The sequence below is a fragment of the Zootoca vivipara genome, chromosome 11, assembly GCF_965207765.1.
Source record: "Zootoca vivipara chromosome 11, rZooViv2.hap1.1, whole genome shotgun sequence".
Taxonomy (NCBI): Eukaryota; Metazoa; Chordata; class Lepidosauria; order Squamata; family Lacertidae; genus Zootoca; species Zootoca vivipara.
This window is the reverse complement of record NC_142594.1, coordinates 12,559,520-12,572,253: the sequence shown is the minus strand read 5'-3', so window position 1 is coordinate 12,572,253 and position 12,734 is coordinate 12,559,520. Positions and strand designations below refer to the sequence as shown.

The 12,734-nt window shown below is 44.7% G+C and overlaps 1 protein-coding gene and 1 pseudogene across 2 annotated transcripts in view; both read left to right on the top strand.

Moving 5' to 3' along the window:
- Positions 1–2,267, top strand: part of LOC118091969 (prostatic acid phosphatase) — a 32,419-nt gene extending 30,152 nt beyond the window's left edge. For both annotated transcript variants that reach the window (XM_035129625.3, XM_035129624.3), the window contains exon 11: positions 1,994–2,267. In XM_035129625.3, the coding sequence (XP_034985516.3) occupies positions 1,994–2,026 (33 nt within the window). In that variant the 3' untranslated portion in view covers positions 2,027–2,267. The remainder of the gene's footprint in view (positions 1–1,993) is intronic.
- Positions 2,268–5,550: 3,283 nt separating this feature from the next.
- Positions 5,551–11,514, top strand: LOC118092146 (lysosomal acid phosphatase-like; annotated as a pseudogene).
- Positions 11,515–12,734: the final 1,220 nt, after the last annotated feature.

Sequence of the window (12,734 nt, the reverse complement as noted above, 5' to 3'; positions counted from 1 at the left end):
CTTTAGCAATTTTCATAAATATATCTTAAACCATTTTCAAAACTTATAAATTATCTCTTCATTATCAATTTCATTATCACTTTTCTCTTCATTATCAATTTCAACATTTATTCCTGACCTATAATTATTTCAAACAACATTATCTTCTATTTCACCCCCCTAGCCTAAAGCTACTTCCCAAAAATATCCATAAATTTAAACATTTCATCATTTTACCTAATAGCATTTAAACCTTTTGTTATCTACTTCTACCCCCTCCTCCCCTGGTCTCAGAGTCTCCCAGTCAATTCAGCAAGTTCCATAAAGCAGCCCAGTTTCAAACAATCTTTACCTATCAGAAAGAAAATATCCATTTTCCTTTGTCATCCCACTCCCAATCTAACACATTTAATACCCACGCTTCCTTCTTTCCCCCTGGTGCCCCCTATTTCTCTAGATTCTGCAAATTGCCAACCTCTGATGTTAACATTTTCCAATCCTCTTACTAATTTCTACCTCAAAAAAGGGTCTTGCTCTCTCATCTGTGAGGGAGCAAGATTCCTTAATGGCTCTTGGTAACTTATTTTGGTCTCTCGGCTCATGCTATTGATTTCTATTCCCCTTGGATTCTGTCCCACATATGGATCCTGTTCTCCCTCTCTCACTGAGAGAACAATGTTCCATGCTGGATCTTGGTAGGTTTTTACCACAACTTGATCTTTTCCTTCCATTTCTTCTTTAAAAACATTTACATTGTCCACAACAGTTAAATGTTCAACTTTCTTTTCCTTTCCTTTCCTTTCGGGGATATCCATTCGTTTTTCCTTTTCCACAAAAAATTGGTTCATCCTTTCAATCTGTAATCTGTTCTGTTGTACCTCGCTTCTGATTTCCCATAACAATTTTAAGACTTCCTCTTGAAAGACAGGTGTTGTTTTGTCTGTTGGCATTTTTCAAGTTCCAAATTTCACGGGCGCAGCCAAGGTTGGAAAACAGGAAATGGTGCAGTTTATGTCTCCAAACTTAAACAAAAATTGTGTCCAAACTGGCTGCAAAGTATCATTATAAATTCCTCTTAGTTACTTTATACCCTTGTAACCATTTATGAAGAGAACAGTTACAGGTCTTATTCTTAGCTGTCAAATCATTTCTATTCTCCTCACTGCTAGCAGGTCACAGTCTTTAAGAAGTAAACAAATTCCTTTCTATTGTGACATCATATTGGTATCTCGCTGATCCATCCAGGATGCCGATTCCAGCGTAAAAGGTGGATTTCCCCAGTCCAAAATAAAACTTTACAGGGATTTTGATTAAATGCAACTATTCCCCCCTTTACCCTGCCTCAAGGGGAGGATTTAAGTCCAATCTTTGGAAATTTAAAAAGTTCTAAACATCTTTCCGGCTTCGCGAAACGTAACTGCTTCTCAGCTCTCTCAGTGGGGGAGATCGACTTTCATTTTTAGATCTCTTTCCCGTGGCCAAATTCTTCAAATTTTAATCCAATAAATCGCATTACTCATGGTACAGTCCTTGAATTTAGAAATTACTTTGGAATAATTGACCGCTGGTGCCACTCAGTCTCACAGCTTTGTGCCGTCAGAGGAAGCGTCTTTGTCCGATGTGCTGCAGCTCCGACCCCCCTCGCTCTCAGGGGCTCAAAAGAGAGCCTTACCAGGGAGGGGGGAGCCCGCTTTCTGCGCCTGCTGGACGACCATGTCCCCCAAACGCTCTATTTGGGGTTCTTTAGGGGGTCCACTGCGCTGGAGTGGTTTCCCCCATCTCTGACGTGCCGAGGTCCGCTCCGCCAAACAGACCTCCGACTGTGATGGCCACGCTGTCAACCGGAAGTCCCAGTTTACCAATTCTAGGGCTGTCTCAGAGCCTTTAACATGACTTAGCTGGATTAAATAGCTATTTTGCTGCCACAAAATCCAAAAGCCAAGGAAGGGAAAGATGAAAAGGTTGAGGGGATAAGTAAAGAATATTGCAATAGCCTTTTAATTGTTTCTTACAGGAAAATGTTCCCAATAAACCAGTAAATAAATAAATGAGCCGGCTTTCAGCCTGTGTGGACGTTGTGCATCAAAGAAAGAAAGAAAGAATATGCCTAACTGGAAAGAAGCGGGATGGAAGAGTAAACTGAGCTTCTGGAACATCTTGAAATGTGACACTGCACTCAACAAATCCCAAATGAAGGATCTCTTTTAAAAGGCTGAATTGGATTAATAATAATAATAATCCCGCTGCCTGGTAACACTTCAACAATAAAGATTGCTTTAAATAATAAAGTGGGGTTTTGGAGTTCACTTATTTCATAGAATCCAGAGAGCCGAAAATGCCATCTAGAGAGTGCTGTTTCTTAGCAAGTGGCTTCCATGTAGGGAAGGAAGTTTGTGTGGGTTCTGCTGCAGGCAGCAGGAGAGATCAGGTGGGAAAGCCACTTTGAGAAGGAGCAGCTTGCACCCTGCAGCCAAAGGCACCCCACCCCTAACTTATCCTGGGAAGATACAGTCAGCCCAGTATCTCCATCTTCTCTCCTCCTGGGCCTTTTCATTGCTTCTCCTTCTTGCTACCCAACCTCTCTTTCTTCCTGCCTCTGGTTGTCCAACACCCCACCCTCTGACAGTCCTGGATCACTCTAGGACAGGGGTGTCAAACTCAAATTCATCGGGGGCCGCATCAGCAGTTTGGTCACCCTCAAAGGGCCGGTTGTGTCTGTAGGACTATATGTCCACTCTTTATTATCATAAATTATTGTCACTGCATTCAATTATTACTGTTTTTTGTAATAATGTAAGCTCATTCCCGCCCCCACGCGGATCACATTCCTGCATCGTGGCGCGTGTGTGGGAGGGGATGTAAACGAGGGAAATTTGAACAAAAGGTGGGGTTCGACGGCTTCCGGGTGGGGGGGCTCAACTAAACCTTCAGCAGGAAGGAGAAAGCCACTGCTGGGATTAAAAACCTGCAGATGGAAAGAGGGCTTCCCTCTCCCGCCCTGCGCACACCCAAACCCCGCTAGGCAGGATGCCACACGCTGCAACCCACCCCATGCTTTGGAGAGGGGCAGGAACATGCAGTGCAGCGCCAACTCCCTGCTTTGCTTTTGCATCCTCCCTCCTCAGCGCCAGAGTCCCTTCCCCTCGCGCTGAGGGAGGGCAGCAGATTTCCCTAGGAGGAAGGCGGCGGCAGCCCCAGCGGACGTGCATCTTTGCCTCAGAGCTGCTCTTCCCCCCACCCGCGCTGTTGTCATCTTCGCCGCCGCCTCTCCCTACCGGGACTGCAGGCAGAGGAGGCTTGAAAACCTCCCCCCCCCAAAAAAAATCCCCTCCCACCTACTCAAACCGCGAGGCGACTCCATCTGGAGCCCTACATCACGAGGGGCTGAGAGGAGGCGGCAGCAGAGCAGGAAGAGCAGGAACCCGTGCCGCCGCCGCCGCCTCCCTCCCGGCCTCCCCCCAGGGAGCAGCTCCGCCGGAACTGAGAAGCCAAAGGGCGGCTCGGGGGTGGGGGGCAGAGCAAAAGCCAGGCACCCTCCCGAGTGTCTATGAGGAGAAAACAGGGGAAGAGGGAAGAGAAACCCGGCTCCATCAAGAGAGCGGCTGTTGCGCTTCGCCTACTTCCCCCTCAGGCTCACTCCGCGTCCCTTTCGCCCCCTCGCTTGCCCACCTCCCGGATGCAGCTGAGGAGAGGAAGGGAAGCGGCGGGCGGCGGCTCCCCAGTGCCGCCTCACTCGCTCTCAGAGACAACAGCAAAGCCCGCCCAAAAAAAATCCAGCGCTGCTCCGTCCCGGCACCAACTTTGCCGGCGGCGCCTGTAGGGCTTTCCTACCTCCTCAGCGGGCTTCCTCCTCCTCCTCCTGCATCTCACTTCCCCGTCTGGCCACTGTGCCACCGCCTCCCTCAGCCTCATTCAAAATTGAAATTCCCTGGCCAAGGCCGTCAGCGCGGCTCCAGCGCCCGGCCTCCGCCTGCAGCCCCACCCCCGGTTTTGACCCTCGGCCAATCGCAGGCACCAGAACTACTGTCAGTGGCTATTGGCGGCGGCTACGCGGGCCACATGACAAGGTCTGGCGGGCCGGATTAGGCCCCCGGACCTTGTGTTTGACACCCGTGCTCTAGGTCACCTCACCTGACCCACAGCAATCCAGGGCTGCCTCCATCTGATTCAGGTGAACCCAGGAAACCGGTGCTTGGCGGGGGGGGGGGAGGTGACCTACAGTCAAAATGAGAACCATCTCATTCTAAAACAGGAAATGTACTGTGCTGCAGAACATTTATAATATTCCCACATCTATTTGCTCACCAAAAAATGATTCAAGAAAAAGAACTGTTCTCCTATCTTGATTGTTCTTCTGGTGATATAAATAAACTATGAGATTGTGCAAGTCTTGGACAAACTCGCCCAACTGAGCAACCATTCATCCTTTGCCTGCTGGATGGGCACCAGAATGTGATTCCTTGCAGCCTTACAGTCCAAAGACAACTGCCAGTTGTTGGAGCTGGGGGTGGAAGGGCAGGGAGCAAGTTGCCTGCAGCTGTTCCTTCTCTGGCCAGTTGGAGGGGTCCAGGCTCTCTTCCATATTGCCATGACATTCTCCCTGCCCCTCTTGGCAGCAGTGCCACTACGTTTGCTGATTTATTTAGAAGATTTTCACCCCACCCTCCCCCATTGGATCAAGTGGTCCTCCAGGCAGCTAGCAAAAGACAAACTTCAAACTCATCCAATTTAGTCCTTGGGCTGATGGGCGGGGGCCAGAGTGTGATTCCTTACAGAACAATTGAGATGGCAGGGGGTTGGGGGTAAGCTTCCTGCAGCTGTTCCTTCTCTGGCCAGTTGGAGGGGTCCAGGCTCACCTTCAAACTGCCATGATGTTCTTCCTGGAAGGCTGAATGTGCAACCTCCCCCTCACCCGTGGTTCCCTGGCCATTAGCAGAGAGCGGAGTTTCCTTCCTTTTGAAGAAAAACCATGGGGCACATCCTCCTAAGTTCTGGCATCTAAAATAAGATAATCTTTATTGTCATTGCCCCCCCCCCAACGGGAACAACGAAATTACTCGGCTGCTCCATCCACTCAGATAAGGCACTCCGCATAAATTTAAAATAACCACAAAACATTAATTAAGCAATACAATACGAAATGTCAAGTAAAAATAGGATGACTTCTAAGTCCAGACTTTCTATTTAAGGCCGAAATTGCTCTAGAGAAGAAACTGTTCTTGACATGGCTTGTTCTCGCCTTCATTGTTCTGTATCTCCGTCCCAAAGATACAGAACTGTGTGGCAAGTGTGGTCCTCCAGCCCCACAGAATTTGGCACTTCCTCCTCGGTTTTTGACTATATTACAAAAAGCCATAAATTAGTAGCCATCAACTTAAACTTCCAGGTGAATTTTAGGGTCTCCTCCCCTTTGTTGGCTCTTTATAAAGCATGGCTTTTTCCCTTCCCATCTTCACACACAGACAAAAAAAGCTATTTCATAATTACTGCCAGGGCTGAAAGGTCCGTTTTTGTGACAGCAGCCACTCTCCTCCTCTCCTACAAAGCTTTGGGCATTATAGATGACGCAAAATGGGGGCTATTATTTTAGATGTGGTAAACTGTGGCACTGCTACTGGTGAGCACTCCCTCCTAAGACACTGGCAGGGCTGCCATATGACAGATGGCCACCCAACCTCTGCCTAAATACCTCCAGTGAAGGAGAGTCCACCACTTCCAAGGGAGTCTGCTCCACTTGTTGAACAGCTTGTTGAACAGAATGCTTGTTGAACAGCTTTTACCATCAGTCAGAATCTCCTTTCTTGTAACTTGAAGCCATTGGTTCAAGTCCTACCTTCCAGAGCAGGAGAAAACAAGCTTGTTTCCTCTTCCACATGACAGCCCTTGAAATACCTGAAGATAGCTCTCGTATCTCCTCTCAGTTTCCAAAAGGCGGTGCTTTTGGTGGAGGTGCCAGTACTCGTCTCTTTATAGAAGCTAATGTTCAATTCTGATAAATTACATCAAATTCTATTGTCTCTGAAAACCAATACACTTTTCAAACCATTTCACCAGGTTTACCGACACGGAGACAGAAATCCCACTTCAACTTTTCCCACTAATGAGGTCAAAGAAGACGTTTGGCCAGGAGGATACGGACAGCTCACAACGGTCTGATAGCTGCTGTTAGAAATGAAAGCATGCTGTGATTGATTAATTAAATTAATTTCTTACTTATTAAGATACTCATTGATCAAAGTAGATTATAAAGGAAGGTTTTCTTTGCTTGTTTAATTATTTTATGTAACAGGATCTACATACTGCTCAATTGTCAAAATTGCTATGTGGTTGCTGAAGCATTGGAGTAGCTTATTATTTATTATTGCAGGCTCTCATGAATTCCTGTTTCAGTGGAAGAGGCTTGAAAATAAATAGAATTTATTTGCAGCCCATTGACCCCAAATTAAAAGTTATGGAATGTAAAATACATAAATTCATTTTGAAAGATAGAAAAGCAATCATACATTTAGAAATTGTGCGATCTGCTTAGTATTTTTTTTAAAATATAGCTGTGCTGAGATATGAGACCTGCCACAAATTTAGGTTTAAACCTTCCTGTTCTCTTGATGCTGTGAAAAGGAATAGGCCAAAATTCCATGCTTATTTTTTTTTTCACGATGCAATTTGCAACCAACATTGTTATCCTGCTCAGTACTGTATTCCATTATCTTATGAAATTGTCATAGGTAGCCTGGAAGGGCAGCACAATCTATCAATGGGTTCTATAGGCACACTTATGTTCTTGTTCCCACAGAAAGGAAATGCAGCAGCAATACAAATTGGGCCAATTCATAAAGGAGAGATATAAGGGCTACTTAAGTGATGACTACAAGTGAAATGAAGCAAGTATCGGAGCTAACACGAGACTTTCCCCCTGTTCATTTGGCAGTAAGGTTTATGGAAACGTAACAGATGAGTTCCCCCCATGCTCTTTAGATCAGGACAAGCAAATACAAGCAGAAGTGGAGAATGTGTGTGGAGGAGAGGGAACGCCGAATTATTAGAACCCGTTGGGGTTCTAAACTTACTCATAACTGCGATCCCCATGTGCCCCAAATCTCCTTGTCCAGCAGCAGCGGCAGGGACTGTTGCCAAGTATCTCCATGCTTCCTCCTCCCTACAATGGCTGTTATCAGCATGGCAGCAGAGGAAAGAAGGTGAAGGCCCCTCTCTTTCTTTTCCCATGTCCTCCTCTATTTTGGTCCTCTCTGACCCACCCCCAATATTGTTGTAACATCCCCTGGGACCTTACAGTGAAGGGCAGGGAATAAATTAAAATAATAACACTCACGACAAAAAGAATAACAACCACACTGGGGAATAAGCCCCAGAAATCATTGACATTTCCCAGCATTTGGTGATTGAGGAAGACAGAGAAGGGGGTTCTTCACTGGCTAGGACTAAACCAAAAGCTACAGAAGGACTGGGTTCCAACGCTCGCCACATTTTAAGGCACACGTTATGAACTGCTATGGTTTGTATTCTGAGAAAATGAATTGTGAAGTCCAGTGACATGACTCACACTTTCACATATCCACATGAGTTCGTCAGCCCTCACAACAGAGTGAACATGCAGGAACAGGTGGCTTGTCAGTCAAATCTGCCTCATGACTCCTGGCAGAAGTTGGGTGAAAATATTCACCAATGATTCTCAAATGTTGTTCTTTCTTCTGTTTCTCTTTGGGGTGTATGCTTAATGACCGAGCCATGTCCAAGTCTCCCCAAGAGAGTATTTTACTGGAATTCAAATCAAATTATACCTTCTGTTGTAGGATCAAAAAAGCAGCACTCTCCTATAACTACACTTTTCCTTTTCTCTACTCTCTACATTTATGTCCAAAGTACAGATCATGATTGAACCATTATGAGCGCTCAAGCCAATCTGGCCGGTCTTTTTCCTCCCCAAGGTTCCCAAATCTGGAACGCAGACATCCCTTGGCAACCAATTCCAGTTCATACTGTGCCTCATTCAGCGGAAAAGGCAAGGAAGCATTTGGCGTTCCTGAAAACTATTCAGTGGAAACATTGCAGCCTTAGAGAGGAATGTTTCCCTTCAGTATATCTTGAAGATATAGAGATATTGATATTAAGAGAGTTCAGGATATGTATGTGTGTGTATGTATATATGTATATATATATATATATATATATATATATATATATATATATATATATATATATATATAAACATGTCTTGGAGCTGTGGTGCTAAGTAAGAGCCATAATGCAAGGTGGTGTCAGAAATCTCAGATCCCAGCCTAGAAAAAACAAGGGTCACAAAAGTTGCTCAAGCAGTCATTCAGGCAGATACAAACAAAAAGACACAGAAGCAGTAAGAGTGGGAAGTTAGATGTTCTTAGTCCTAGCTGGGGGGTGGGGTGGGGTGGGGGGCGTGGAATTGCTATCACAGTAGGTTAAAGATAAAAGGGAGTGAAAGGCTTTGAATGGCTCCTTGATTTCACCAGTATTTGTCTCATCACTAAGGTCTCCTTGTAAGAGATATTTTGGTTAAGATGACAGATGCTACTAAGGCCACTGATGGAAGAAAAATGTTAATGTATTCGGCTGTAGGTATGAACATTTTAAATTGACCAAACCTGCTATAGTTCACATTTTTCCTGCTCCTTTCTAGCTCCCCTTTCTATTTGGCGACACTGTTTGTCTACTCAATTCACATTATGTTCATCACATATTTTAAAAGTTGAGTTGAACACCACTTTTTAATTTGAAGGAAAAGCAGCTGTGCCCCTGATCCTGCGACCCTGCCCTTCTGGTCTGGATTGGGCTCCACACAGTACATTGTACCTTGGGAACACATGGGGAGGGTTTGAGGCAGGAAACCTGCACAGCCCTACAACTCAGATCAGGTGTGATGTGCCAGATCAGAACAGTCACACTTCCAGATAGGTGATTAATGTAACATCTCAGTGATATTGAAGGCCACATCAGGGCAATCCCCAGGTGTCATGAGTATAGCTTAAAAGACAACCAAAATGCAAAAAATAGAATAAAATAAAAATTAACCAGATTCTTGGGCTGGGAAGAGGGAACCTCAAGTAGGGGTGTAACATATCCATTTCTGTGCTGGCATGTATTTGTTAAACAAGTGGCTCTCTCCATTTCACTGCTGCTAACATTCTGCATCCCAAACCACAATTCATTCCCCCCCCCCAAATATGACAGGTTCTTACATAATTAAGGTTGTCATGTTTTACTTCTCTCTTGTGCCTTGTAGAGCTGCAGGGCATCAGGATGTTGTTGTTGTTGTTTAGTCGTTTAGTCGTGTCCGACTCTTCGTGACCCCATGGACCATAGCATGCCAGGCACTCCTGTCTTGCACTGCCTCCCGCAGTTTGGTCAAACTCATGTTTGTAGCTTCGAGAACACTGTCCAACCATCTCGTCCTCTGTCATCCCCTTCTCCTAGTGCCCTCCATCTTTCCCAACATCAGGGTCTTTTCAAGGGAGTCTTCTCTTCTCATGAGGTGGCATCAGGATATTGATGGTCTATTGACTCCCAAACTCCAGATGGGACCCCACTCAGTAGTTTCATGTAGATAGTCATGCCATCAGCAGGAAGGGGGGGAAATGGGACTCTTCGATAATACAGTGGTACCTCGGTTTATGAACACGATTGGTTCCGGAAGTCTGTTCATAAACTGAAGCGTTCATAAACTGAAGCAAACTTTCCCATTGAAAGTAATGGAAAGTGAATTAATCCATTCCAGACGGGTCCGCGGCATTCGTAAACCGAAAATTCGTAAACCCAGGTGTTCGTAAACCGAGGTTCCACTGTGTATAGATCAGGGGTAGGTAACCCAAGGCCCGGGGGCCGGATCTGGCCCAATCGCCTTCTCAATCCGGCCCGCGGACAGTCCGGGAATCAGCCTGATTTTACATGAGTAGAATGTGCCCTTTTATTTAAAATGCATCTCTGGATTATTTGTGGGGCATAGGAATTCGTTCATTCCCCCCCTATATATATATATATATAGTCCAGCCCCCCACATGGTCTGAGGGACAGTGGACTGGCCCACGGCTGAAAAAGGTTTCTGACCCCTGATGTAGATGTTAAATGAAATGGGAGGGAAATCAAAGCCTGTGCAACCCCACACTGGCAACTACACAGGGCCAAACAACCCCCTCCCTTGAGGACCACCACCTTGGGAAAAGACCACCTCAGTAAGAACAGAAGCACTGCAAAGCTCAGAAAAATACAACAGGGACACACACTCTCTACCTTATCCTAAAGCACTGAGTACATTTGAGTAGGCATGGAACCTGCCATGAAAACCTTTTGGGGGCATATAGATTACATGGGTGGGGTAGGAGTTTGGTTTTTTTGCGTACTTAAAGTCCAGGATTTCTATGTAGAAGTGTAAGAGGGAATGAGCTACAAATGTGAAGAAACTACATGTTAAAATACTGAATTATCTGACTGTCTAGAACCAGCCTGAGGATCCTACAACTCCTAAGTTGTGCATTTCTTTCTTTTTAAGCTCCTGGTTGCATAATTGTGAAAAATAGATATTTCACATGTCATAGGCCATAATCAGAGGACTTGTCTAATATGGCATCCATAGAGCTAACAGGGTCTGAGATCAGAACTTGTGTGCGTGTGTGTGCGTGTGCGCACGTGCGCAGACACACTTCTGTAATGAGAGTTGTAAGGAATTCTTTTCTTTCCCTTTATAGCACGATATCACATTAGCTGTCCTCCAGATAGCACTGGATGTTTTGAAACCACATCTGCCTCCATATGCCGCTTGCCAATTTTTTTGAACTATATAAAGAAGACGATGGGTAAATATGAACTCACAGGTGAAATAGCCAGCAGTGGTTCACTGGGTAAACTTTTGCAAATTCACTCAGCTTCTCAAACCCACAGTGAGTGCAGTATTTCTTTTCTCAATTTGTGCACTGTTAAAATGGGTCAAAAACCAGTTGCATTCCCTCTGTGTTTGAGCCTGAAGTCCAGCTGTTCAAAATGCTTTTGAATTATCATTTCATAGTTGGGCTGAGGTGTGCGTGCCTTTGAAAGACAGAAAGGGCTGAGCCACACTTTGTGCCAGAGTTTTTCAACCTTGAGTCCCCAGATGTTGCCTTCATCTCTGGAGAGCATTTTAAGCAATTTGCTTGCATGTATTTCAGCGTTCTGCCACTGTTACATAGACCCTTCATTGGCTAGCAATACATAACTCCACCCATCCATTATCTCAGAGCATTTATTTTAGAATGGAAGTTTTCTAGTGATCCCGGGGCAATATATGGCTGCATCTTATGAGAATGACCACATTGTAGTCCAATCAGGGGGCGACCTGACTTTCTTCTTTGCAGTCAGTTCACCATCGAGATGTATTATCGGACCAGTACTGATTCTCCACCTGAACAGCTCATTTTGCCGGGCTGCGAAGTGGCTTGTCCCTTGCAGAAGTTTAAAGAACTGGTTTCTCCTGTCATACCAGGGGACTGGCAAGCAGAATGTAACAGTAAATGAGAGGTAAGATAGGGTGGAAACAAACGCACGTAAAACAGATGTGTCATCATTCAAGATCCCAGCTTGACCTTCCTCTCAAAATCATAATAATAATTAGTGGGGCTGGACTGTTTTAGGTTTTGGGAATACAGCTTCCACCCCCACCTTCATCCTGCCCCACCCTCAAGACACTGGAAAGCAGGCTTCCCTGTTATCCTGGGAACTGTAGTTCATTAAGGCTGTCAGGAATTGTAGCTTTGTGAGGGGTAAAATGCAATTCCCAGTGTACTTTGGAGGACGTCACTGTTGGGAGGAAAGCTACAACAATTGTAATACGTTACCTAAAAATGAGGCAAGGCAGTAGATGCAAAGGCAGCCTATTCTTCCTCTTTACTGATTCCTACTTTCTTTTTTTTTTAGTAATACTTATTGGTAAAAAAAATTCACTTCCTTTCAGGCTTCAATTCCTTCAGGCGTCTTCTCCAAGTTTATTTGGAGTCAGTATGTTAAGTATGAATGAATGAATTTATTAATACGGTCACAGACCAGCATCAACACGCACAATATCACAGATCATAAAACATAACAAAAATACAAAGGGCAGAGTGAATATAACAAGGCTTTAAATATAAAATTAAAATTACTTATTAACGAACCCCCTGTAGTTAACATTTAGGGGTTGGATCATTATGGGATACCACTTGCTTCCTGCGATTGATTGCAGACACACAAAATTTGGCTACATTTAATGTAGTCTTGGGATTCTTGTCCTCTAGCAGTAGTTTTAAACTATGATGTTCGGATTCTTTCATGAACTTTTGCAAGACAGGTGTAATAAAAGTCAAACGTATATCTTCATACAAACGACAACGTAAAAGTACATGTGAGGCAGTTTCTATGTTAAGTAGTGTTAATTTCTTCTTAAGCAATTTCTGTTACCCACTTTGCCACAAGTACTTTTAAGGTAGTTAACAAAATGCAATACCCCACCCCAGTTATCCTCAAACAACCCTATGAAGTGGGCTAGACTGTGTGGCTGGCCCAAGGTGAGCCAGTCTGCTTCATGGAAAAGTGGGGGATTTGAACCCAGGTCTCCCTGGTCCTAGTCCTGCACGCTAACCAATACATCACCCTGGCTTTCATGTACTATAGATGGACATCGATCTTAAAAGGAATGCAAATGTATGCATAACTTATAAAGACTATCTGCATATTTCCCAAATATATATTTCTAAATGTGG